Here is a 23,744-nt window from a genome sequence, read left to right on the forward strand (position 1 = left end):
CTCTGCCTCTGCCTGACAAGATCCCTTTACAGTTTTCCAAGCTCACTGCCTCTGTCCCTTCTCGTGCTTTGGGGTCAACAGCCCCAGGAGGCGGGCAGGACACTCTCACTTTTCCAACGGGGACGCTGAGGGACAGCTGCTTGCCCAGGCTCACTGGGTGCACCAGAGCCGAGTCACGGCTCTATCCGGGTCTGTCTCCAACGCCCAGGCTCTATGGCAGGACAACCAACCTGAGGCTCAGAACTGCCTGCACGAGTGTCTGCCTGGCACTTCCAAGTCCAAGGTTTCCTCTCCAAATCCAAATTTCTGGCTTTTCCTGACAACTTGGAAGCTCTCTGGAGCCAGGGCTAGTCATTAACACCTCTGGATTTCATTTTCCTCATCGAGAAAACAGGGATGATGACCATACTGACATCATGAAGCTGTTGTGAGAATTAAACTGATTAATGTGAAGCAAACATATGTCCATGTGAAAACCTATACACACACATGTTCACAGCAGCATTATTCATCACGGCCCAAAGTGGACACACTTAAAACCAACCGATAAATAGAACCAGATGTGACACAGACACATCTTATTCAGCCATAAAACAGAAGGCAGTTCTGACAAAGGCGACAGTGTGGGATGGACCTTGAAAACATCGTGCTGAGGAGAAGTCAGACACAAAAGGCCACCCAGTGTATCACTTCATTTGCCCGAATTGTCCAGAACAGGCAAATCCATAGAGACATAAAGTAGATTAGTGGCTGCCAGGGGATGAGAGTGACTGTTAGAGGTACAGGGTTTCCTTTTGGGGTGACAGAAACATTTTGGAACTAGATGGCAGTGATGGTTGCACACCATCGTGAATCTGCTAAAACCCACTAAATTGTAGACTTTAAAATGGTGAATTTTATGTTATATGAATTTTATCTCAATTTTTTAAAAAGGCAAAAAAAAAATCTCACAAAACCACATAAAGTTCTTACTTAGACAGGGTCTGGGTCTGGAGTATGTACATGGTAAATGTCAGGTTAAGACTAATATTTCCAGCGCAGTTATTTTTTTCTTCATTGAAACAAGGCGTCGGACTGCATTTTTTTGTTTACATGCTGCTGCTGCTGCTAAGTCGCTTCAATCGTGTCTGACCCTGTGTGACCCCATAGACGGCAGCCCACCAGGCTCCCCCTGGGATTCTCCAGGCAAGAACACTGGAGTCGGTTGCCATTTCCTTCTCCAATGGACTGCAGCGCACCAGGCTCCTCCGTCCATGGGGGTTTGTTTACCTACTGACAGTTTTTAAGCTCGGCCCTGCTTCTTCCCCTTCTGCTGATAAAGCCTGGAGCTCCCTCTTTTGCTAATGGTGGAAATTCAAACCGCACGAAGCTCTGGCCCATGTAGACTCCTCACCCCCACCTCACCTCTTAACCACAACAAAAACCTGTGCTGGGTGCTTGTCCTTGTTCTTGTAGAGCTGTTCCCTGCCCCGACCTCGTATCATAATGCGAGCAATAAACCCTCATATTCTCATTCACTGATTCCGACCAACGTTCGGGGGCAGGGTCCATCCTATCTCTGGTGGCAGAGATGGGCTTCTCAGGTGGTGCTAGTGGTAAAGAATCCGCCTGTCAGGGCAGGAGACATAAGAGACGCAAGTTCAATCCCTGGGTCAGAAAGACCCCTTGGAGGAGGGCATGGCAACCCACTCCAGTATTCTTGCCTGGAGAAGCCCATGGACAGAGGAGGTCGGTGGGCTACATTCCATAGGGTTGCAAAGAGTCAGACACAACTGAAGCGACTTAGCATGCATGCATCCATCCTATCTCTGCAGGGCGGACAGAACAGTCATCAGTGTCCTTATCTCCCAGCCACACTGGGCTTGCACTCCCGTGTGAGGACAGGAGCAGCCTCTACACAGGGCACAAGCTCTGTGGTTGGCCATAGTCCCCACCACTCCCAGTCGCCTGACTCCCCGCCTCCTGCTCTTACCTACTCTACCTGCCGGGTAGCTGCAGGCACCTACGCTGTAGGTGACTACGTCTGCAGTCCCAAATCTACGAGAAAGCTGCCTTGAGGCAGGTCTGCTGCTGGGATACACTTTCATCTCTGTTCTCAGAAAGGGGTTCTCTCCCCTCTGCCTGGGCTCCAAGACGGCCCACCCAGCCCAGCACCTGCCCGCCTGTGCACACAGCGTACCTTCATAGAGAATGCCCTGGTCATCCCTGGTCTGCAGGCATCTCAGCTTCCAGTGCTGCCCACTCTTGTCTGTCAGCACCGTCCCCACTGGCAAAGCCTCCAGTGAGGCGGTCATCCGGCTTCGCTTCAGGGTCTGAGGGCTCTGTCTGGTTGTCTGAGGGCTGCTACGGGGAGTTGGGGATCTGCTCAGGTGCCCTGCAGGAGGATGGTCAGAATAAAGCAAAGGCAGCCATGGGGATGGCAGGGAGCTGTGAGCAGGGAGGGGAGAGGTCAGCTCCAGCCATGGAGAGATGGACTGCAAGGGCAGCCTGTAGGCAGGGCGGCGGGGGAGGATGCTGGGAGGAGGGTCCAGCGAGGGGGATGCAGGCCTGAGCAGAGGCATGATGCCCCACTGGCAGATGACCCTCCTCTCCCCTCACCGAGAGTCAAGCCAGGTTGAGTAAAACTCTCACCTTTGGGTTTCCCACTGGTACTCAAGGTGTCTTCAGATCCAGAACTCTTGCCTTCTGAGGGGAGGGGTAAGGAGGGGGAGGCAGCATAGCTGCACCATTTCACTTTCTTGGAAGATGTTTCAGAACTGGTGTTCGTCTTTCTCCTTGAGCCTAGAGAGGCAGCCCGAATGCAGACTGCAGTTACAAAGGTCCTTTCCAGGAACCATTAGACCAGAAACCCTGAGATCAAATTCAACCACTCTTTTCCCTTTGACCCTCACAGCCAACTTCTACTTCCATCACCTGAATCATCTAAGCAAACTCTCCCTCTTAGTTATTCTCTTCATGGGTCGGAACCCCTTTTATATCCTAGAGCACTGTGTGGTCTCCTTTACATAATCTCTTCAGATCTATCTTCCAACTCACTATTCTCCCTTAAGCTGTGTCTAGTCCACAGCCTAAACCATACTATGAGTTTCTGATTGCCATAATGTTATTTATTTGGTTGTGCTGGGTCTTAGTTGCAAGAAGGGATCTAGTTCCCTGATCAGGGAGTGAACCTAGGCCCCCTGTGCTGGGAACACAGAGTCTTAGCCACTGGACCACAAGGAAGTCCCAATATTTATTTTTATTATCATAGATTTTATTTGGTTCTTTAAAATTCTGCCTAATCAATTCTAACTAGTTTTTGTTCCTTCATTATCAATAAGATTTCTCTGCACCCAAATCTGTGCCAGGCATGGTCCTGGGTGCTGTGCAAACAACAGGGTTACAAACCACAATCAACGGAGCTTACAAACCAGGATAAACTCCTCTCCTTCCAGAGCTCAAAGCTGCACAGTAATATAAATGAGTAAAACAATATATTTAGGGCTTCCTTGGTGGCTCAGTCGGTAAAGAATCTGCCTGTGATGCAGGAGACTGTCTGAAGTGCAGGAGATGCAGGTTCGGTCCCTGGGTTAGGAAGAGCCTCTGGAGAAAGAAATGAAGCAGCAGGAAAGTCCCCTGACTTTGTTTTAATAGGATCCTTTGGACTGCCACTTGAAGAGAACCGCAGGTGATGGAGAAGCAGGGACAGCAGGGAGAAAAAAGCTTCTACGACAATACTGGTGTGGGTGAGATGGACCAGGGTGGTGGGAGGAAGTGGTCTGATTCGGCCGTGATTTTTAAAGGGAGAGCTGATGAGATCTGCTGGAGGGCTGCAGCTGTGGGGTGGGATAGAAAGAGAACTGGAGGATGACTCTAAGGTCTGAGAAATTGGACAAACTGAGTTGCTGTTACCTTGATGGAGAAATCTCTGGAAGGGGCAGACGGGGCAGCAGGCCTATCAAGAAGTTGGTTCTGGGCACGTGGAGACATATATGGGACATCCAATAGATGTCAAGCGGGCAGTCTGATTTATATGGATATAGATTTCAGGGGAGGAGTCAAGCTGGAGACAGAAATGAGTCAATGTCTAGTTTAGAGTCGTGAGTCTGCTAAAGATACCTGAGTAGAGAGAGACTGAGTAGAGAGAGTGAGCCTGAGCTCTGGGCTTTAGTATCCACACGGGGTCTGGCCAGCTGCAAAGGCGTCTGTGGCCTCTTCCTAGATGCACGCGCACACACACATCACCCCTCCTCCAGGGAGAAGCACGAAGGCCCGGTTCTTACCTTGGGAGGATGATGTAAACGGTTTGACAAAGGACTGGGACCCCTCATGCTTCTCTGCAGGCAAAGGTTTTCCGCAGTAGGGGCAGAATTTGAATGTTGCTTCAATACCTTTGCCACAGTCTGGACAGATCATGCTACAAAACAGAATGGTGGGGGGGACAGGAAGCTGAAAAACTTAATCTATTGCTGTCGAGTAGTCACCTGAGTTCCTCATGGTGACAAGAATGCAGAAGGAAGAAAAGTTATCATACCTGGAATACCCTCTCAGAAAGTAGCCTTTTTTTTTTTTCCTGGCCACACCCTGTGGCATGCTGGATCTTAGTTCCCTGACCGGGGCTCGAACCTGTGCTCCCTGCAGTGGAAGCACAGCATCATAACAACTGGACCACCAGGGAATTCCCACAAAATGGCCACTTCTAAAATGAGTTCCTGCCCTCTGCGTCCAGTCTCTCCCCAAGGGCCCAGGGCAGGTGCAAAGTAGAACAAATGCAGAGTGAAAATACAGAGCTCACAAAAGGTACAAGAACGCCCTGAGGTCAATAAAATTGGGCAGGAGAACTGCTCCAATCATGGAAGCATGGAGGGTCTTCAACTGTAATTGTGACGCTCACCTCTTGAACCACGTGATGGGGATGGGAGAGATGGTTAGTGCTCACCAGAGAGCCACATACTCCCTCTGCAATTCCCAGAGTTCCTTACAGTGAGATTAGGGCCACATGACTAGTTCTGGCCAATGCAGTGTGAGCAGAAGTCATTTTCCGGCCAAGGTAGTTAGGGGCCCCAGTACCTCCTCTGCCAGCCTTCCTCTGCAGGGATGGCCCTGAGGCAGCAGAGGTACGAGATGAAGGGCAGCTGCCCGGTCCACACTGCAAGCCTGTGATTGGCAAATAAACTTTCCTTCTACAAACCACCAGGATTTCAGGGTTTATTTGTTACTGCAGCATAGTCCACCGTATCCTAACTTAGTCAGATAATGGATGGTCACTATGATACACTCTAAGCCTTGTGTATTTCTGGAGTATTTCCTAATACTTTAAACAAAAATCAAAGCCAAAATCACATACAGCGCTTGTGACAAATGAGGACACAGCGTATATTCACTAGCTTGGGCAGCCACAACTCACTCCCACAGACTAGATGGTTTAAACAACAGGAATGTATTTTCTCACAAATTTGGAGGCCAGAAGCCTGACATCGAGGTATGAGCGTTTGGTCTCTTCGGAGGCCTCTCCTTGGCGTGCTGACGGCCACCTTCTCACTGTGTCCTCACGTGCTTGTCCCTCTGTCTGTGTTCTAATCTCCTCCTCTTATAAGGATACTGATCATATTGGATTAGGGCCTACCTTAGTCTGTTTAAATGGCTATGATCAATATTATAATAATATAATAATCGTAATAAATATAATAAATATTGCAGACATGGGACTTCCCTGGTGGTCCAGTGGTTAAGAATCTGCCTTGCAATGAAGGGGATGTGGGTTTGATCCCTGGTTGGGGAACTATGATCCCACATGCCATGGAGCAACCAAGCTTGAGCACTGCAACTAGTGAGCCTATGAATCACACTAGAGAATCTGCATGCCTCAACTAAGACCCAACACTGCCAACAAAACTAAACAAAACAAAAAAGCCCATAGCCTGGTGGCTTACAAACAATAGAAACTTACTTCTTACAGTTCTAGAGACTGGGAAGCCCAACATCAAGGTGCCACTGTGGTTGGGTCCTGATAAAGGCCCTCTTCTGGGCTACAGACTGACAACTTCACCCTGTGTCCTTATATGGAGGAAGGGGCTGGGAAGCTCTCTGGGTCTCTTATAAGGGCAGTAATTCCATTTATGAGAGCTCCACCTTCTCCAGGACTTCCCTGGTGGCTCAGATGGTAAAGCGTCTGCCTACAATGTGAGAGACCCAGGTTCAATCCCTGGGGTGGGAAGATCCTCTGGAGAAGGAAATGGCACCCCACTCCAGTACTCTTGCCTGGAAAATCCCATGGACAGAGGAGCGTGGTAGGCTACAGTCCACGGGGTCGCAAAGAGTCGGACACGACTGAGCGACTTCACTTTCACTTTCCACCTTCATGGCCTACCTACCTCCCAAAGGCCCCACTTCCTAAAACCATCACGTTGGGCATTTCAACATATGAACTTTGGGAGGACACAAACATTTAGGCCATAGCAGGCCAACCCTAAAGATCTCATTTTAATTGCCTCTTTAAAGGCCCTATTTACAAATATGGACACATTCTGAAATACTCAGGTTGAGGGTTTCCGTGAACGAATTTTTGTGGGACACAACTCAGGTCATGAGAGCAGGATGAAACTAGTTCATAAGACAAGTAGAGAAACTCAACAGGGATAACAGTACAACAGGCATTTTCAATGAATATATTTTAAACAGCAAAAGGAAAAAAAGCAAAATTATTTTATTTGTTCTTAGTGTACAGTCCGGGTTATTAGCTGGGATATCAAAATCAAAGTTAAAATAAACTTTTGCTCATGACTTCATTTAACCTTGCAAGACAAAGGTTTTTTTCTTTTTACTTTTATTTACCTTTGACAAATAACTGTCTATATTTAAAGTGTAAAACTTGTGTGTATAAGTATATGCCTGTGTGTGTGCTCAGTTGTGTCCAACTCTTTGTGAGTCCATAGACTGCAGCCCACCAGGCTCCTCTCCCCATGGGATTTCCCAGACAAGAATACTGGAGTGGGCTGCCATCTCCTCCTCCAGGGGATCTTCCCGACCCAGGGACTGAACCCACCCCAGGGACTGAACCTGTGTCTCTTGGGTCTTATGCACTGACAGGCAAATTTTTACCCGCTGAGCTATCAGAGAAGCCTATATATATATATATGAGAAGGCAATGGCACCCCACTCCAGTACTCTTGCTTGGAAAATCCCATGGACAGAGGAGCCTGGTAGGCTGCAATCCATGGGGTCGCTAAGAGTCGGACACGACTGAGCGACTTCACTTTCACTTTTCACTTTCATGCATTGGAGAAGGAAATGGCAGCCCACTCCAGTGTTCTTGCCTGGAGAATCCCAGGGACGGGGGAGCCTGGTGGGCTGCCGTCTATGGGGTCGCACAGCGTCGGACACGACTGAAGCGACTTAGCATAGCATATATATACATATATGACAAATTGAGATTAAAACAGTGATCATAGTTCAGGCATAAAAAACTACAATTGGGTGGTCACTGAGGGTCTGTGAGAACTCGAACTTTCTGTGACTGCTGCCTAACCCAAGGACACAAACCGTGTTTGAAACATCTGCTACCTGGCATCTTGTGTGTCAGGGTTGTTTCCCCTGTAACCAAACAACCATTTTGGATCCCAACTAATTCTTGCTTAACAAGCACCCTTACTTCTTGCCAGCTCCAATTGTAATTCTTGATAAACAACTCATGTAACTAACTGTGGCCTTGCAGTTTTTGCCTTTAGAAGCCTCCTCCACTTGTAGTCCAACAGAACACAATTCAAGTTGCTTCTTTTTATTATTTTACCAAAATACGAATATATGTATACCTTTTTAAAATAAAAGTGTTTATTGAATTTTTCACAACATTGTTTCTGTTTTACGTTTTGTGTTTTTTGGCAGCCAGGCACATGCGATCTTAGTTCCCCAATAAGGAATTGAACGTGCACCCCCTGCACTGGAAGGCGAACTCTTAACCACTTGACCACCAGGGAAGTCCTGATGTATTTATTAGGATGTTCTCAAGTGCTTCTTGAATCTGGGTCTCCTGGGCTGCAGTCCTAACAAACCTCAAATAAATGCCTATTTTAATCAGGTCCCCATTTCTGAAATTTTGGTTATCAGTATATATTATGAAATAATTACCATAATAAAACTAATTCAAATATCCACCACCTCTCATAATTCCAACTTGTGTGTATGTGTGTGTGTGGTGAGGAAACTTGCAATCTACTCTCTTGGCAAATTTCAAGTATACACTCACATTATTATTTGGAGAAGGCAATGGCACCCCACTCCAGTGCTCTTGCCTGGAAAATCCCATGGACGGAGGAGCCTGGTAGGCTGAGTCCATGAGGTCGCTAAGAGTTGGACAACTGAGCGACTTCACTTTCACTTTTCACTTTCATGCATTGGAGAAGGAAATGGCAACCCACTCCAGTGTTCTTGCTTGGAGAATCCCAGGGACGGGGGAGCCTGGTGGGCTGCCATCTATGGGGTCGTACAGAGTCAGACACGACTGAAGCAACTTAGCAGCAGCTGATGCACATTATTATTTACTATAGTTTCCATGTTATACATTAGGTCTCCAGAACTTAATCATCTTACAATAGGAAGTCTGTACCCTCTGATCAATATCCCTTTTCCCCCACAGCTTCTGGCAAGCACTATTCCACTCTGTTACCACGAGTTTGATATTTCTTTTTAGATTCCACATATATGTGGGATCATGGAGTACTTATCCTTCTGTGCCTGGCTCAATCCAATTAAAACGTTTTCCTTTATTCACTTTAAAGGCTGGTCTCTGTTGCAATTGCAAGGAGAGGAGTCCTTACAGTCCCAGGCTTTAGTCCCAGGCTGCCTGGATTTGAATTCCAGATGTGCTCTTTGCTGGGCCTGTTACTTAGCCTCTCTATGCCTCAGTCTTCTCAATGGTGAAATGGGGCTTTTAACAGTTTCTATTTGACAGAGCGGCTTCCTGGGTGGCTTAGTGGTAAAGAATTTGCCTGCCAATGCAGGAGATACATGAGACGCGGGTTTGTTCCCAGAGTTGGGAATATCCCTGGAGGAGGAAACAGTAACCCGCTCCAGCATTCTTGCCTGGAAAATTCCATGGACAGAGGAGCGTGGCAGGTTGAAGTCCATGGGATTGCAAAGAGTCAGACACAACTGAGCCTGCTCACATTTGAAAATGGTTGGAGGCATAAGTGGAATACATTTCTATCAACTGCAAAGAACAGGAAAGTCCTTTACGTTACTGGTTATCATCTTCCATTTGTTAATATTTCGATTCCTCCCTTTCCTCTTTCTCTATCTTAAGCTCTGAGCCTCTCAGATCTCTCTAGTTCCTCTTGGGGCAGACTCATGAAACTCCAGTGTTTGCCCTTGAAACCACTGCCATGCCCATGATAACTTTCCTCCTGGGAATGAAGTCTGAGAGAAGCAACACACAAGAGATGGAAGAGGAATAGGCTGCTGGTGGGGAATAGGCTTTCAGGGGCATGTGTCCGAGGGGATGGTACCTTTATGGGGTCACGATCTGGCCCTCAGATTCACTGGGCTGGAAACTCCATCTTAACTGTGTCCTGGAAATGAATAAACGTGGAGAGGCTGACTCAGGCTTGCTGTACGTGGGAGTAAAAAATAATGATTGATGTTTATTGAGAATTGGCTATGCAACCAACACATGCTAAGTTCATTCATTTATTCAATTTTTCACTGAACTCCTACAGCAGCAAAGGAAACCAACAGCTCCTGACCTGACAAAGCTCATTCTAGTGGGGGAACACAAGCTTAATAAACGAATAAGTAAGAAACTTTAAAAAGTCACAAAAGGAAAGAGCTATAGTAAACTCTCAATAAATATGTATAGAAGAAAGGAATCCGAGGGCTGAAGTCACCATTTCAATGTCATCTGGCTAGCTCAGGACTCAAAACCAAGGCTCCAACACTCAAGTCAGTCTTTATCATTCATTCATACATTTTCTTTATTGATTTGTTCAATATTTACTGAACATATGGAGTGTGTTAAGTATTGTATCCCTCCTGGCAGGTCCTGAAACGCAGCACAGCAAAAGAGCTAACGGCTAGACTCCACCTTCGGGCAGGAGGAGTAACAGTGAAATGATTTGCCTCGGCCCCTCCCTTTGCAGGGACCACGGATGACGTAGTACCAAGGCGGGGCTTCCGTCACACTCTCCATTAGCTTTGCCCGTCTCCGTTGTATCCACGCCCACCACCGAGACCGGACAGCTGCAGCTGACAGGTTATCTCGGAGGCCAGAAGATTCTCTCATCCTGACCCGCGATCCCCGCTCCCGAGGGCTCAGTCTCCCACAAAGGGTCGCGCTGACGTCACAGGCACCACGACCGAACTGTGGCTAGGCCCCTACTCCGCCTCGTCTTCCCCTCACCTCTGGATTTGGCGAGCTGAGTGGGCAGACAGATATTTGCAGCCAGACTCTCTTGACCCTCCAGGGGAACTGGGACTCACCTTCTCAGTTGCCCTGCGGAAACTTCCGCTAGGGCGGGAGGCGCTGCGCGCGCATCCTCTCGCCAGAGGGAGGACTGCGCCCGCGCAGCCTATGCCGACTTCCCGACTGCCTGTGGACTGTGACTGCCTGGGAACTCCATTTCCCAGGCACCTTTGCGGCAGGCCAGTCCGCTGACTCAAGGCTGGGGGATGGATTATTCCCTCATCGCCCAACCCTATTCCACCTTTAGTGGAACGCTTTCTGGTTCTATTGCGCATTCCGAGGCATTTTCCCGCCAATCAGAGGTCACAGTCTCATTTCTCCCGCCTCAACTCCTCCTCTTACCATCGCGCGTCCCCTCAGGAATTGTTTCCTCCTAAATGTGTTTCCATGGTGACACTCTGTCTCCTTCAGAAATGGAAAACCCTCTCAATCTTCTCGAAAAGGCAGAAGACTGATTTGGTTGCCCATCAAAACCTTGTCTACAATACCCAAATGCCACCTGGGGCCGATTGTTTTTCTAGTCTATTTCCCAGCGTGCTCAGCGGGCCGGCTAAAGACAAGGGGCTGTGGAGATGGGAAGACAAGGGAAGGCCTTCGCACAGCCCTCTGGGAAACAGTCCTGGCTCTGGCGCAGAGGCTCTTGGGTGAAGTAGTCGTGAAGATATTCGCCCGGCACCGGAAGTGGATACGAGGAGGCGCGTGAGAGCAGTTGCGTCTCCGCCTCCCGCCTGGCTCCCGTCGTGTCTGTTAATCCAGTGGATTGCAGTCTCGAGGTGAGGATATACCGGGGCTGGGCTCACTGAAGACTCTGGAGCCTTGTGGGCAAGGTCCTTCCCGAGGGATGACGGAATGCTTCTGGGGCGATTTCGGCTCTGGGCGCGTCGCTTTGGGCTGTGGTTATCTAGGTGGAGCCTCGAACGCTGGTTCGGAGTAAAGGATCAGGATCTTGCTAACGTGCTTCCCTGGTAGCACAGTTGATAAAGAATCCGCTTACAATGCAGGAGACCCAGGTTCGATCCCTGGGTGGGGAAGATCCCCTGGAGAAGGGAATGGCAACCCACTCCAGTATTCTTGTCTGGAAAATCCCATGGACAGAGAACCCTGGCAGGTTTCAGTCCTTGGGGTCGCGAAGAATCGGACGCGACTAAACCACCACCGCATCTTGCTAAAGTGCTTTCCAACGCTAACCGGCCGCCCTGAGAGGAACGATTCTATTTCATTTTATTCGGATGATAAAACGGATACTGAAGGAGGTGGTGAGTTGCCTGAAGTCTTTGGCAGAGCTGGGCAGGATCTTGGGGGATGAATGAATGAGAGTTCTTTAGGAATTCAAGATATTTAGAGTTCTTTAGGAATTCAAGATATTTACCATTCATTTGAGCGCTATCTGTGTGCCAGGTGCTGTTCTCACATTTTCTCTTGTAATCTCCGCAGCAGCTACCCCGTCATCAGAATTTTCTAGACTTTAGAAAGTTAATAGTGTGCGTATTTCTTAACTGGGGCTTCCCAGGCGGCTCAAGGCTTCTCAGTGAGTGGTTCAGCGGTAAAGAATCTGCCTGCCAATTCAGGAGACGTAGGAGACGCGAGTTCTATCCCTGGGTAGGGAAGATCCCCTGGAGGAGGGCATGGCAAGCCACTGCGGTATTCTTGCTTGGGGAATCTCATGGACAGAGGAGCCTGGCAGGCTACAGTCCCTAGGGTTGCAGAGTCAGACGCGACTGAGCACGGGGGCACGCAGGTGGCTCAGTGGTGAAGAACCCGCCTGCGGATGCAAGAGATGCGAGTTTAATCCCTGGGTGGGGAAGGAGGAAGAAATGGTAACCCGCTCCAGGATTCTTTTCTGGGAAACCCCATGGACAGAGAAGCCTGGCGGGCTACAGTCCATCTAGTCGCAAACCAAACAACAGTATTTCATAATTAAGCCACACCCCCAGTGATATTTGGGGCAATTCTTGGAAATTGAATATTTCTGCTGGAAAAGGCGTTAATCACACTGAAGGAGAATAAAGACTATGCATAGCCTGTGGCGATTTGGGTTCAGTTTGACTACCAATTTATGAATGAAGTTCTGGTTCTAAGCCTTTTGTTTTTAGAATTGTAGATAAGAGATTGTGGGTTGCTATTTTTCTGCTTTATTTTGTACATGTAGAAAGTGACACACAAAAAGGGTGAATGATGTGGCCGTGGTCCCACACCAGGAAGAGGCAGGACTCCCTGGCTCCAGGGCCTAAGACTTTCCAGTCTGGTAATGATTTGCCTTAAGTTACTATGACAGAGTGGGTGACCTTGAGCTTCACCTCAGGGCTCCAGTTTCTTCCCTCCCAGGTCTAAGAGTTTATGAGATGTGGACAGAATGGGATTTGGAAACTGTCCATAGAGTTCTCAAATTCAGATGTCTGAGGGCCAGGCCGATAAGGAAATGAAGAGAAGAGTCTGGGTGAGGACTGTGCGGCCTCTCAGAGGGATCATCCCATCTAAGGGGTGGAGAGCTCGAAATGGCTTCCAACAAACTAGCTCTGTGGGAATGCAGACCCCATGTGGCCAAATCCTAGGATTTTTCAGAAACTGGAAATTGAATTTTTAGGTGAAATCTCCCAGCTTTTGAGTTTGGGATTACTTAGAAGAATTTTCTGTCAAAGCATTCTGTGCCGGGGCTTTCCTTGTGTCTCACTGGTAAAGAATCTGCCTGCTAATGTAGGCGACCTGGGTTCGATCCCTGGTCTGGGAAGAGCTCACATGCCATGAAGCGGCTGAGTCTGTGTGCCACAACTACTACTGAGCCTGCCCTCTAGAGTCTATGAGCCAAAACTGCTGAGGCCTGCATGCCCTAGAGCCCGTTCTCCATAACAAGGGAAGCCACTGCAATGAGAAGCCCGCACACCACAGCACAGAGTAGACCCTGCTTGCCATAACTACAAAAAGCCTGCACAACGATGAGGACCCAGTGCAACCCAAAATAAAAATTTTTAAAGAAAAACAAACCAAACATTCTATGCCAACTCAGGCCAGATAAAACATCTGCGGATCAGACATAGAACAGACCTGTGGTTGCCAATTGGGAGGGGGACTGAGGGAGGGATGGATTGGGAGTTTGGGATTAGCAGATGCAAACTACTATATATAAGATGGATAAGAAGATCCTACTGTATAGCACAGGGAACTATATTCAGTATCCTATAATAATGGAAAAAATATGAAAAAGAATATACATATATACATATAACTGAATCACTGCTGTATACCAGAAACTAACACAACATTGTAAATTAACTATACTTAAAAAATTTTTTTTAAATCTGTAGATTGACTTACACTCACAAGTCAAGTCTTAACCTCTTTGTGAGGAAAATCCTTGTTGTGTAAAACATTAGCTCTTATTATAGGCCTGAGGTTTCTCTGGTGGCTCAGCGGTAAAGAATCTGCTTGAGATGCAGGAGACCCAGGTTCGATCCCTGGGTCGGAAAGATCCCCTGGAGAAGGGCATGGCAACCCACTCCAGTATTCTTGCCTGGAGAATCCCCATGGACAGAGGAGCCTGGCAGGTGACAGTCCATGGGGTTGAAAAGAGCTGGACATGACTGAGCAACTTTCACTTCACTTCACTTCTTAGGCCTATCACATTCCATTATCTGCAGTCACAAAATCTAGAAGCTCTGAAAACCAGATATTTTTTCCATGAATTTGATGCCTGAACCTGACTAGAAATGCTGTGATTTATTACTTTTAATTATCCTAGCTAGAGTGGATATTTTTACCTCCACTCTTGGAATATTGAAGTGTTCAGTTATGAAATGCTCCCCTTATTCCTCTCCCCTCCCCCCTGTACTGGGATTTTAATGAACTACGCCATGTATGGTGGATTACCTTTTTATTATCTGAAAATTTCTGAATTAAAGCATACTTGGCCCAGAAGCTTAAGAATTATGGACCTGTGGTGTGGCTTCATGACGTGGAATGCTTTCAACACCCATAGATATACGCCACTTAAGGAAGTACATAGAGGCCACACCAGTGTACAGTGTTTTGCCTGTTATGAGTTGAGAATGACCCAGTGGGCAGTGACCGTATATATATTTTTTTTTTAAGTGAAGTAAATAGAATGGTAAACATCCTAGTCCACCCTACTTTGTAAGATGAAGTATTGTTTCACGAAGCTTTTGTTCAGTTATGTATGCAAATGAGAAGTCATAGTATATATTATCTATATTACTGTGGGTCATGGTTTAAAAAAAAAGTTGAAATCATGCTGTTGTAGAAATAGCACAGTCTTGGAGACTTGCCTGAACTCTAGTCTTAGAGATGATACAAGTCCCTACTGTGTGTCAGGCACTGTGCCCACAGTGGTGAGCAAGACAGAAGGTTCCAGCAAGGTGAGAGATCTGAACGTCCACATCTCCCACGTGGATATTTACGGACTGTACTTAACCCTGACAAGTGCTAAGGGGGGCTGTGTAGGCTCTGCAGCACTGGGGCTGGGTGCTTTTAGTAAATAGAATTGTGTGATTCCTGCAGGGAGACGCACGTCCTCACTCTTCCTACTTCCGGACGTTTTGGGAGCTCCTCCAGCATGGCCAGAGAGTCAGCTCTAGGAGGAAGGCACACTTTCTCCCAGTTTCCTAGTCCTTTCTGCCGCCCTGCCAGCTAGGATTGTGGAGGGGAAGGAGGGGGAGCTTAAATGAGGAACTGGTTGTTGGGTCCCCATCAGCTACAACTGAGGTGAGTCAAGTGTCCCTCTCATCCCAACCTGTCATCCCCAGAGGCTGCACATCTGGCCTGCCTTGTTCCAGCTCACTGTCTTATGATGCCCGCCCCCTGCCCCCAATCAGTCTCAAAGGAAAGCTCTCACACCATCACTGTCTTGCCCAGTACCCTTCCAGAAATCCTTATTGCCCCCTGGATAAAATCCAGGTTTCTCAGCCCATCCCTGCATGGCTTGGGTCCTGCCCTCCTCTTTCCTCTTCTTCCATTTCCCCCACACAAGCTGTACTACTCCCTTCTTGGCCTTGTGTGAAAATATTACTCCATACTTTCCAGCTTCCTGCCTTTGATCAGGCTCCTCCCTCTGCTAGAATATACTGCAGCCACTATCTCCAGCTGGTAAATCTTCCATAGCCTTCAAGACTCAGTTTATTCTCCCCACCTTTCCTGGGCAGCATTAGCTCCTCCCTGCTCTGGTCTCCCAGGTCACCCCTGCCTCCTCCACTGTAACACAGATCCATCAGTTTGGGGTGTCTCTGCCCATATCTGTCAGTCCCATCAGACTGTGCACTCCACAGGGACAGGTACTAATTGGGACTCATCTCTGGGTCCCTAGGGACATTACTAGTCTGGCACACAGAAAGCCTTGAGGTGTTTGTTGAATGAATGAATGAAAATGGAAATGAAACAGAAACAGACCCACAGACATAGAGAACCAACTTGTGGTTGCAGAGAGGGGAGGGGGTAGGGGAGGGATGGATTGGGAGTTTGAGATGAGCAGAGGCAAACTGTAGAATGGGTAAACAGGGTCCTACTGTATAACTTGGGGAGCTATTCAATATCTTGTGATAAACTGTAATGGAAAAGAATATGGAAAATAATGTATATACAACTGAATCACTTTTCTGTACAGCAGAAAATAACACGTTGTAAATCAACTATGCTTGAATTTTTAAAATAAAAAAAAATTTTTTTAACTTAAAATCTTGAACACTGAAAAAAGCAAAAGTCAAGGTAGGTAGGTGGATGTTAGGATGAGGCAGACCTGCCTCTGTGACCTTGAGGGGATAGCACGTCGCCTTTTCTAGACTCCTTGTCCTTGCCTGGAAAATATGAGATCTCACATCTGAAGCGTCTCACAAGATGATTTTTGCCAGAGGCCTGGCATGTGGCGGATGAGGCTACTGAGGTGAGCCATTGGCGTCCCGCTGCATTCCAGGAAATTGCGACCCTCAAGGACATAGCCATGGACTTCACCTCAGAGAACTGGGAGCAGCTGGGGCAGGGGCAGGGAGACCTGTTCTGGGACATGGCGTTGGACAACTACTGGAACCTCTTCCTGCTGAGTGAGTGCCACCCCTGCCCTGGGAGTCACCGCCCTGCTCAGGATCACCCATGGCTCTCTGTCACCCATGGGGTGATCTCCTGGCTCCTGAGCGCCTCAGATCACTGTGCTTAGTTGCCTGATTCTGCGACATCAGTAGTGCCTGGTGACCTTTTTGGTTGTCACCACTTGGGAGAAGTGGAGGGTGTACTCCTAGAATCCAGTGGGTGGAGCCCAGGGGTGCTGCCACACACTCCAGAATTTCAGGGACTATCCAACCCCACATGTCAGTACTGCCTGGGAAGAGAAACCTGTGCTTGCCCTCTAGCTCCATCAGCACTTTCCTCTTCCTCATGGTAGAGGAATTCCTCCAGCTGACACTTCAGGGGCTTCACTCCTTTAAGACAAACTGCAACCCCTTGAGCACTCACTGCCTCTCCCCTGCCTGGCTTGCTCACCGCTCATTTTATGGTCTGTCTCCCTCTGCCGTAGTTTCTGCAGCAGGAACTCATGCTGCTCCCTGGTGGAGCCCCTGTGTCTGGAACAGACAGTACTGGCTTTGAGGGCTCAATGAATAGAAGAGGGAGCAGCGGGAGTCAGTGTGTTAAGAACTAGGTCTTGTGCCAGGCCAGCACTTAGAATGCTCTCCTCTAGTCCTCCAGACACTCATCTGTGTGTATTTATTAGCAGTGTATTCCCTTCCTGTAGCTACTTTTACAGATGCCACAAGTGTGGCTGAAAACAACATACACTGACTCTGACAGTTCTGGAGATGGGTCTGACTGGGCTAAAATCTGGGCATGGGCATAGTTGGTTCCTTCTGGGGGCCGTTGGGGAGAATCTCTTTCCTTGTCCTCTTCAAGCTAAAAGCCAGATGAAACCTACTTGCTGTGCTCACGGCTTCTCATCTCTGAAGTCAGCAGTGGCTGTCTCCCCACTGTAGCATGTATCCCCTGGGATTACAACTCTGTTCCCGCCCTTGAGGAAGTTTGCAGAGGGTAGGAAGCAGATTGGTCTTCGGGACCCCCTACACACTCCCATCATGGGGCCCATCTTATGGAGGCCTCTGGTATGTCCAGTCCATGGGAGAATGAGTGAATCACAGATGACTGAGGAGGTACATGACTCTCCCTGGCAACTCTTTTATCTCTCAAGAGCTGTTACAGATCCTTTGTGTCCCCAGCCCCAGTGGTCACATCTCTGATCACCCTGGATTGTGACCGGGTCCCTCTCCTCCACTGGGCCAGGAACCCTGCAGAGCTGGATCAGGTGCTGAATAATCATCAGGACACCCAGGAAGTTCCTGCTTAGCAGCCCGATGGCCCCCCATCCTGATGTCATCTGGTTGGTGACAGTGCCTTTCTCTCCTTACAGACCCCCCTGGACCCAACCTGACCTTCCATCCAGATGGTGGGGAAAAGCTGGAGGCCCTGGTGAAAGAAAGCCCAGAGTCAACAGACACTGGTGAGTGGGCAGCCAGGCCCCCCCAGGGGAGGGTGGAGGGAGCTCACGGGGTGTGGTCCTTTGTAGGCCCTCTGTCTTTAGGACCTCCATCCCGCCCACTAGGTCTGCTGACACATCTCCACCCCCTGCCTCTCGGCTTCACTCTGCCATGCAGTGGCTTCAGGCTGGGGAGCCTCGCCCTGCATACCTTTTCTCCGTGTACCTCTGTGTTCAGCACATGGCTGTTTTGGTGCCCTTCCTCTGTCCCCTCTGCATCCTTCCAGACTCAGCAGGGCTCAGCATTCCATTCTCTGAGTTAGTCTCTCCTCCTTTCTGTCTTGTGCCCCTTGAGCACTGTGGACCTCCCGGTCTGCCTATTTCACCTGCCTTCAGGCAGGCCCATCCTTCCTTCTGGCCCAGCAGATGGCCTGTCTGTCAGTGACTCAAGCCTGGGCCTAAACACAGCTAAGAGCATTCACTCTGCCCTCTCCCAGGCCACAGTTTCTCTGGGGGATCAGTCAGGCAGTCAGGATTCCCGGGTGTGCTGGTTGAGACATCCCTGAAGGGAGAGTCAGGAGCCCTCTCTGGGGTGCCAGCAGCTTTTCTCATTGTTAGACTGACGGTTCACATGAGGAGAAGGGCCCCTGAACCAGAGGCCATGGTGTGGGGGCTGCATGGCTCAGTCTCAGCCTGCACCCTAGCCGTCAGCAGGCAACTCTTTTTGGTTCACCTCTCGTGAGCGTGGACCTTCTGTAGCCTCCTGTTGAGCACACAGGTGTTTCACATGGACCTAGGCACCATGCGTTTCCCTTTCTGCCACCTTGACATCCAGGCTGACTGCAAGCTTGTGTAGCCACATCCAAATAAGTCCTCCTGTGGTGACATGGTATTATGTTGTCATCATTTATACCTCTTTTCCCCGAGTGCACTTCTCTAGGAAGTATGCCTTAGCTGATGGGGCTGATGATGGCAAGTATCCCTCTGGAACCTCCATGGCTGCCCAGCACCACACCCACCCCCCCTTTTTTAAAAATGTCTATTAGGCTGTGCTGGGTCTTAGTTATGTCAAGGTCTCTGTTGTAGCACATGGAGTCTAGTTCCTTGGTCAGGGATTGAACTGGGGTCCCCTGCCTTGGGAGCATGAGTCTTAGCCACTGGGTCACTAAGCAAGTCCCCCAGCTCCCCCTCCTAATACCTCTTGAAATGGGCTCTTTTTCCTGTGATGCCAGTACCCACTGGATCACCATGCTGGCCCTGCCTCCTTCATTCTCTTCCCAGCCAACATCAGGATGCATCAGATGACTCAGGATGCATCACCTGCTCTCCTTCTTGTTTACTCTTAGCCTGCAGCTCCTGTCTTTAACTCCTAGGGAACAGGAGACATTTGCACTTGCCCTCTCTTTCAGGCATAGCTGAGACTTCTCCTCTGCCTCAGGACTTCTTGGAAGCAGGACTCTTCCAAGAGATTACTGAGACTTTTTCCAAGGATGATCTCTGGAACTCCCATTTGGGAGAAGCCTCCATAGGCCAAACCTGGTTAGATAGTTTGCTAGGAGATTCAGAAAGTCTTCTGAGGTCTGATATTATCAGTCTGGAAAGTCCCACAGAATGCAAAAGCCACAAATTCAAGAGCCATGAACTCAAGATAGACCTCAGTCCTGAGTCCCACCTTTCCCCAGGAGCGGGTTCCATGACACTTGATCTCCCTGAAAAGAGCCTGGCACCAGCTAAGTCTCAGGAATGTGGGAATGACTTTGGGTGCTACTCAGACCACAGCCAGCACGATACCATCCAGGGAGGGGAGAAACCATATGAGTGCAGTGAGTGTGGGAAGAGCTTCAGCCAGAGTTACCATATGATCCAGCACTGGATTCTTCACAACAGGGAGCAGCATCCCACAGTGCTTCAAGAGTATGAGAAAGATGTCAACCAGCGTTCCTGCCTTTCCATGCAACCAGTGACTCACACAGGCTACAAATCCTATGTGTATAACAAGTTTGGGGAAACTTTTAGTGAGAATACACACCTTCTGTGTCATCAGAAAGTTCACACTGAAGAAGAACCATGGGAGAGTCAAGATGGTGACTGTCCAGCAGATCACAACTCACAGCCTTTTGAGTGTCATAAACCACCCCCAGGTAAAACCTACAATTGTAAAGAATGTGGCCAGAGTTTTAGCCAAACCTTTCATCTCTCTGTGCATCAGAAGACCCATACTCAGAAATGCTATGAATGTGCCAAATGCAAGGCAACCTTCAACTCCAACAGATACCTCCTCCAACATCAGAAAATTCATGCTGCAAAAATGATCCCTGAGGATCAGGAGTGCGGGAAGGCCTGCAAGCAGAGCTCCTTTCTTGTCCAACAGCAGTCTGTTCACACTGCAGAGAAGCCTTATAAGTGTGATGAGTGTGAGAAAACCTTTAGCCATAGCCTGGCCCTAAAGATCCACCAGAGGGTTCACAGTGGAGAGAAGAATTACAAATGCAACGAATGTGGGAAAGCCTTTTACCGGAACAGTCACCTTAGTGAACACCAGAGGGTTCACACGGGTTACAGGCCCCACAAATGTCACAAATGTGTCAAGAGTTTCAGCCGGCCCTCCCACCTGATTCGACACCTGTCCATGCACGCTACAGAAAAGCTCTACAGCTGTGCCAAATGCAAGAAGACCTTCAGCCACAATGAACACCTTGTTCAGCACCAGAAAATCCATGCTGTGGAAACCCCCTAACGAATGTCAGGAGTGTGGTGAGCAACTTGTTTGCCGCTCAACCCTAATTTGCCACCAGAGCATTCACAATAGAGAAAAAGGACTCAGTGAGAGCCAGGAGATCTTATATGAGAAACCCGAGCACAGAGAGCATCCAAGGATCTGTGGGAAGCGCTTTAAGTGTAACAAATGCGAGAAAACCTTCCACTGCAGAAAATACCTGACTCAGCACAAGTTGATTCATGCCAGGGTGAAGCCCTTTGAGTGTAACCACTGTGGGAAAGCCTTTGGGCAAAGTTCACATCTCATCTGGCACCAGAAGATCCACTCTAGATTGAGATCATACAGATGTGGGGACTGTGGGAAGGCCTTTATCTACAGGACCTCCCTCATCAAACATCAGTCCCTCCACGTGATCGAGCACCCCTTTAAATGTAACGAATGTGGAAGGATCTTCAGCCAAAGTGCATGTCTCTTAGAACATCAGTTAATCCACACTACGAAGAAGCCCTTGATACCTAACAAGTGTGACAGTCTTGGCCCACAGTAACCACCTTATTCAGCATCAGGGAACTCAGGCCGGAAAGAGGCCCTTTGAGCAGAATGAATGTGGGGAAATTATCCAGGAGAGCTCATGCTTTTCTAAGCACCAGGGAGTTTACACAGATGAGAAGCCCTATATGTGTGGTGACTGTGGGAGAACCTTCAGCCTGCGTGCTCAGCTCGTTTACCACTAGAGAGTTCACACCGGAGAAAAGCCTTATATTTGTCAGGAATGTGGGAAAACCTTCAGCCAGAGCTCGTGCTTCTCTAAGCATCAGAGAATTCACAAAGGTGAAAAGTCTTATAAATGTGACAGTGGTGGGAAAGCTTTCATTCGGGGCACTCCGCTCATCCAACACCAGAGGATTCATACTGGAGAGAAGCCTTACGTTTGTCAGGAGTGCGGGGAAGCCTTCCAGCAGGGCTCATGCCTTTCTAAGCATCAGAGAGTTCATACCAGGGAGAAGCTTTATGTGTGTGCTAAATGTGGGAAAGCCTTTGCGCAGAAAACAAATCTGATGCAGCATGAGACAACTCACACAGGGGAGAAGCCTTATGCTTGTGGTGTGTGTGGGAGAGCCTTTCGCCTTAGGGCCCATCTCAGTCAGCACCAGAGAATTCACACCCAGGAGAAATCATATCAGTGTCAACATTGTCAGAAAGCCTTGTGCTGTTGCTCAGGTCTCAGCCGACAGCAGTGAGTTCACACCCCAAAGTAGCAGGTAGCAATCCTCCCCATGACCCCTGGGTAGCAGCAGGCTCCCAGACATCTGAGAATGTTCCTCCGAGGCCCAGAGTTGAAACCATCCCAGTGTAAGCCCCTCCCTGCCGTGAGTAATTAATCTCTCTGGTGATAAATTTTGATTAGAAAATTTACACACGTTTCATTAAAACAATGAAAACTGGAGCTTTGGAAGTCAGATAGACTGGACCCTGTTTACTGACTTCAATCCCAGTTCTGCCATCTGCCAGGTGATCTACAGAGAGTCATGGAACCTCTCAGGGATTCAGTATCCTCATCTGTAAGATGGGCACAATCCTAGTTACTACCTCAAAAGACTACTGTGAACATAAATAGATGCAAAACACTTAGAACCAAGTACCTATCAGATAGTGAGTACTCACCAAGTGTGAGCTACAAATACGCATCAGATATAACAAATACACTCTTTTACATTAAAACAAAGAGATGATTCAGTAACCCTCTATTTGTATTCAATTGCAGTTACTGTTACTAATATTACTCATGGCTTTAATTTTCAAAGTTTTCCTTCAGTATACCCTTGGTTTAATTGTTTGCAAAATATCAGCACTTTGTTCTTTATTGAAACGAAAAAAAAGTCTAGCCTTTTCCTTCCCTTCATCTCAGGTCTGTCCTAGTACTTTCTTAACTAACCCACAAAAAGCCAAGAAGAATCTGTAACATCTAACATCTCACAGAAAGAACTTTCCACTCCTAGTTTCCCAAACGTCTCACTCAAAAGGATCCCTCCCACATCCACATGCTACCCCTTCCCATAGTCTCCCATTTCAAATGGTTGGTTAAATGACGAGACCAAATTTATCATGAAAGTTAAAGCTGTAAACAGCTGGATTCAGTTATGAAAGCTGCAGTGGATTATCATTGTCTCCACATGGTTCACACGATCTATGCAGAAGATGTGCTTGGTGCAAAAATAGTGATGCACAGAAATGACTTCTGGAATGTTCCTCCTCCATCATTTGTCCAACCTGGCCACTCACAAGCACTTTACTATAGGCTCCAAGTTGGGGAACACCAATACTTTAAAGTGCTGCCCTTGCCTTGAAGCTTCTGGAATCGGGGAAATGAATGGCCTCATTTCATAGAGGAGTGCTATTCGTTGCCAGGTGATTCCTTGGAGTTAGAGCCCTTGCATTCACTGCTCACCATGGCCAGGCCTGTTCTACAACTGAGTCTCACTTCAGGGAACCACGTGACCAGCTCTTTTGATGGCACCTCCTCAGCTCTGAGCTTTTGTGTTCCACTTGCTACATGATCCAGTCACCTGTTACCTGAAGCACAAACAATCTTACAAAGATACTGGACTCTGGCACTTTTAATATTCTTTCATATTTTTCTTTCTTTTTTTTAAATATAAATTTATTTATTTTTGGTGCTAAAAAATGTTCAAGAGTCTATGCTCTGGGCCCCTGGGATATTTAAAACCTTGCACCTTGAGTTGCACCAGTTGGTTTGTTGAAAATGGGAACTTAGCAGCTGACCACACCACAGTGGGGAGTGTACTGGTTTTCAAATGGCTGAAAACGCCCAACTTCTGCCTTATTTGTATCTGAGCAAGGGGCCTGATATATACCCAAGGGTGGGGTAGGGGTGGGAACTCAAATTGCTAAGTGTATTCAAGCAAGAGTTTTGACACCAAAGGTAGAAGTCAGAGGCCCTGTGGAAAGTTGGCAGCCATTTGTGTGTGTGTGTGTGTGTGTGTGTGTGTGTGTGTGTGTGTGTGCTATCTGTGTAACTAATGATCTGTGTTCTGTGGACCAGGGTAGAAACGCCTACCCTCATGTTTGAGTGTTTGTTCTCTGATTAAAAGTTTTTTAATTTCTAA

General features: G+C 48.1%; 2 protein-coding genes across 16 annotated transcripts in view; one reads left to right on the top strand and one right to left on the bottom strand.

Moving 5' to 3' along the window:
- Positions 1-10,987, bottom strand: part of VRK3 (VRK serine/threonine kinase 3) — a 35,986-nt gene extending 24,999 nt beyond the window's left edge. For 2 of the 14 annotated variants that reach the window (XM_024978261.2, XM_059876736.1), the window contains exons 1-5: positions 10,373-10,482; positions 9,483-9,584; positions 4,263-4,396; positions 2,632-2,805; positions 2,180-2,374 (exon numbers count right to left, since the gene is read on the bottom strand). In XM_024978261.2, coding sequence (XP_024834029.1) covers positions 2,180-2,374; positions 2,632-2,805; positions 4,263-4,395 — 502 coding nt within the window. In that variant the 5' untranslated portion in view covers position 4,396; positions 9,483-9,584; positions 10,373-10,482. Of the gene's footprint in view, positions 1-2,179; positions 2,375-2,631; positions 2,806-4,262; positions 4,397-9,482; positions 9,585-10,372; positions 10,561-10,777 lie in introns of those variants that run through there. The other 12 variants (XM_005219281.5, XM_024978263.2, XM_059876735.1 and 9 more) reach the window with 12 other exon arrangements.
- A 137-nt stretch (positions 10,988-11,124) lies between these two features.
- Positions 11,125-23,744, top strand: ZNF473 (zinc finger protein 473). 2 transcript variants are annotated; one of them, NM_001435106.1, is made up of 5 exons: positions 11,125-11,208; positions 14,948-15,151; positions 16,353-16,479; positions 17,832-17,921; positions 19,307-23,744. In NM_001435106.1, exons 3-5 carry the CDS (start codon positions 16,380-16,382, stop codon positions 20,632-20,634), a joined length of 1,518 nt encoding a protein of 505 aa, NP_001422035.1. In that variant the 5' UTR covers positions 11,125-11,208; positions 14,948-15,151; positions 16,353-16,379; the 3' UTR covers positions 20,635-23,744. The 2 variants fall into 2 exon arrangements, with proteins under 2 accessions (NP_001422035.1, NP_001422036.1); NM_001435107.1 differs by lacking the exon at positions 14,948-15,151.

The sequence above is a fragment of the Bos taurus genome, chromosome 18 (genome assembly GCF_002263795.3).
Source record: "Bos taurus isolate L1 Dominette 01449 registration number 42190680 breed Hereford chromosome 18, ARS-UCD2.0, whole genome shotgun sequence".
Lineage (NCBI taxonomy): Eukaryota > Metazoa > Chordata > Mammalia > Artiodactyla > Bovidae > Bos > Bos taurus.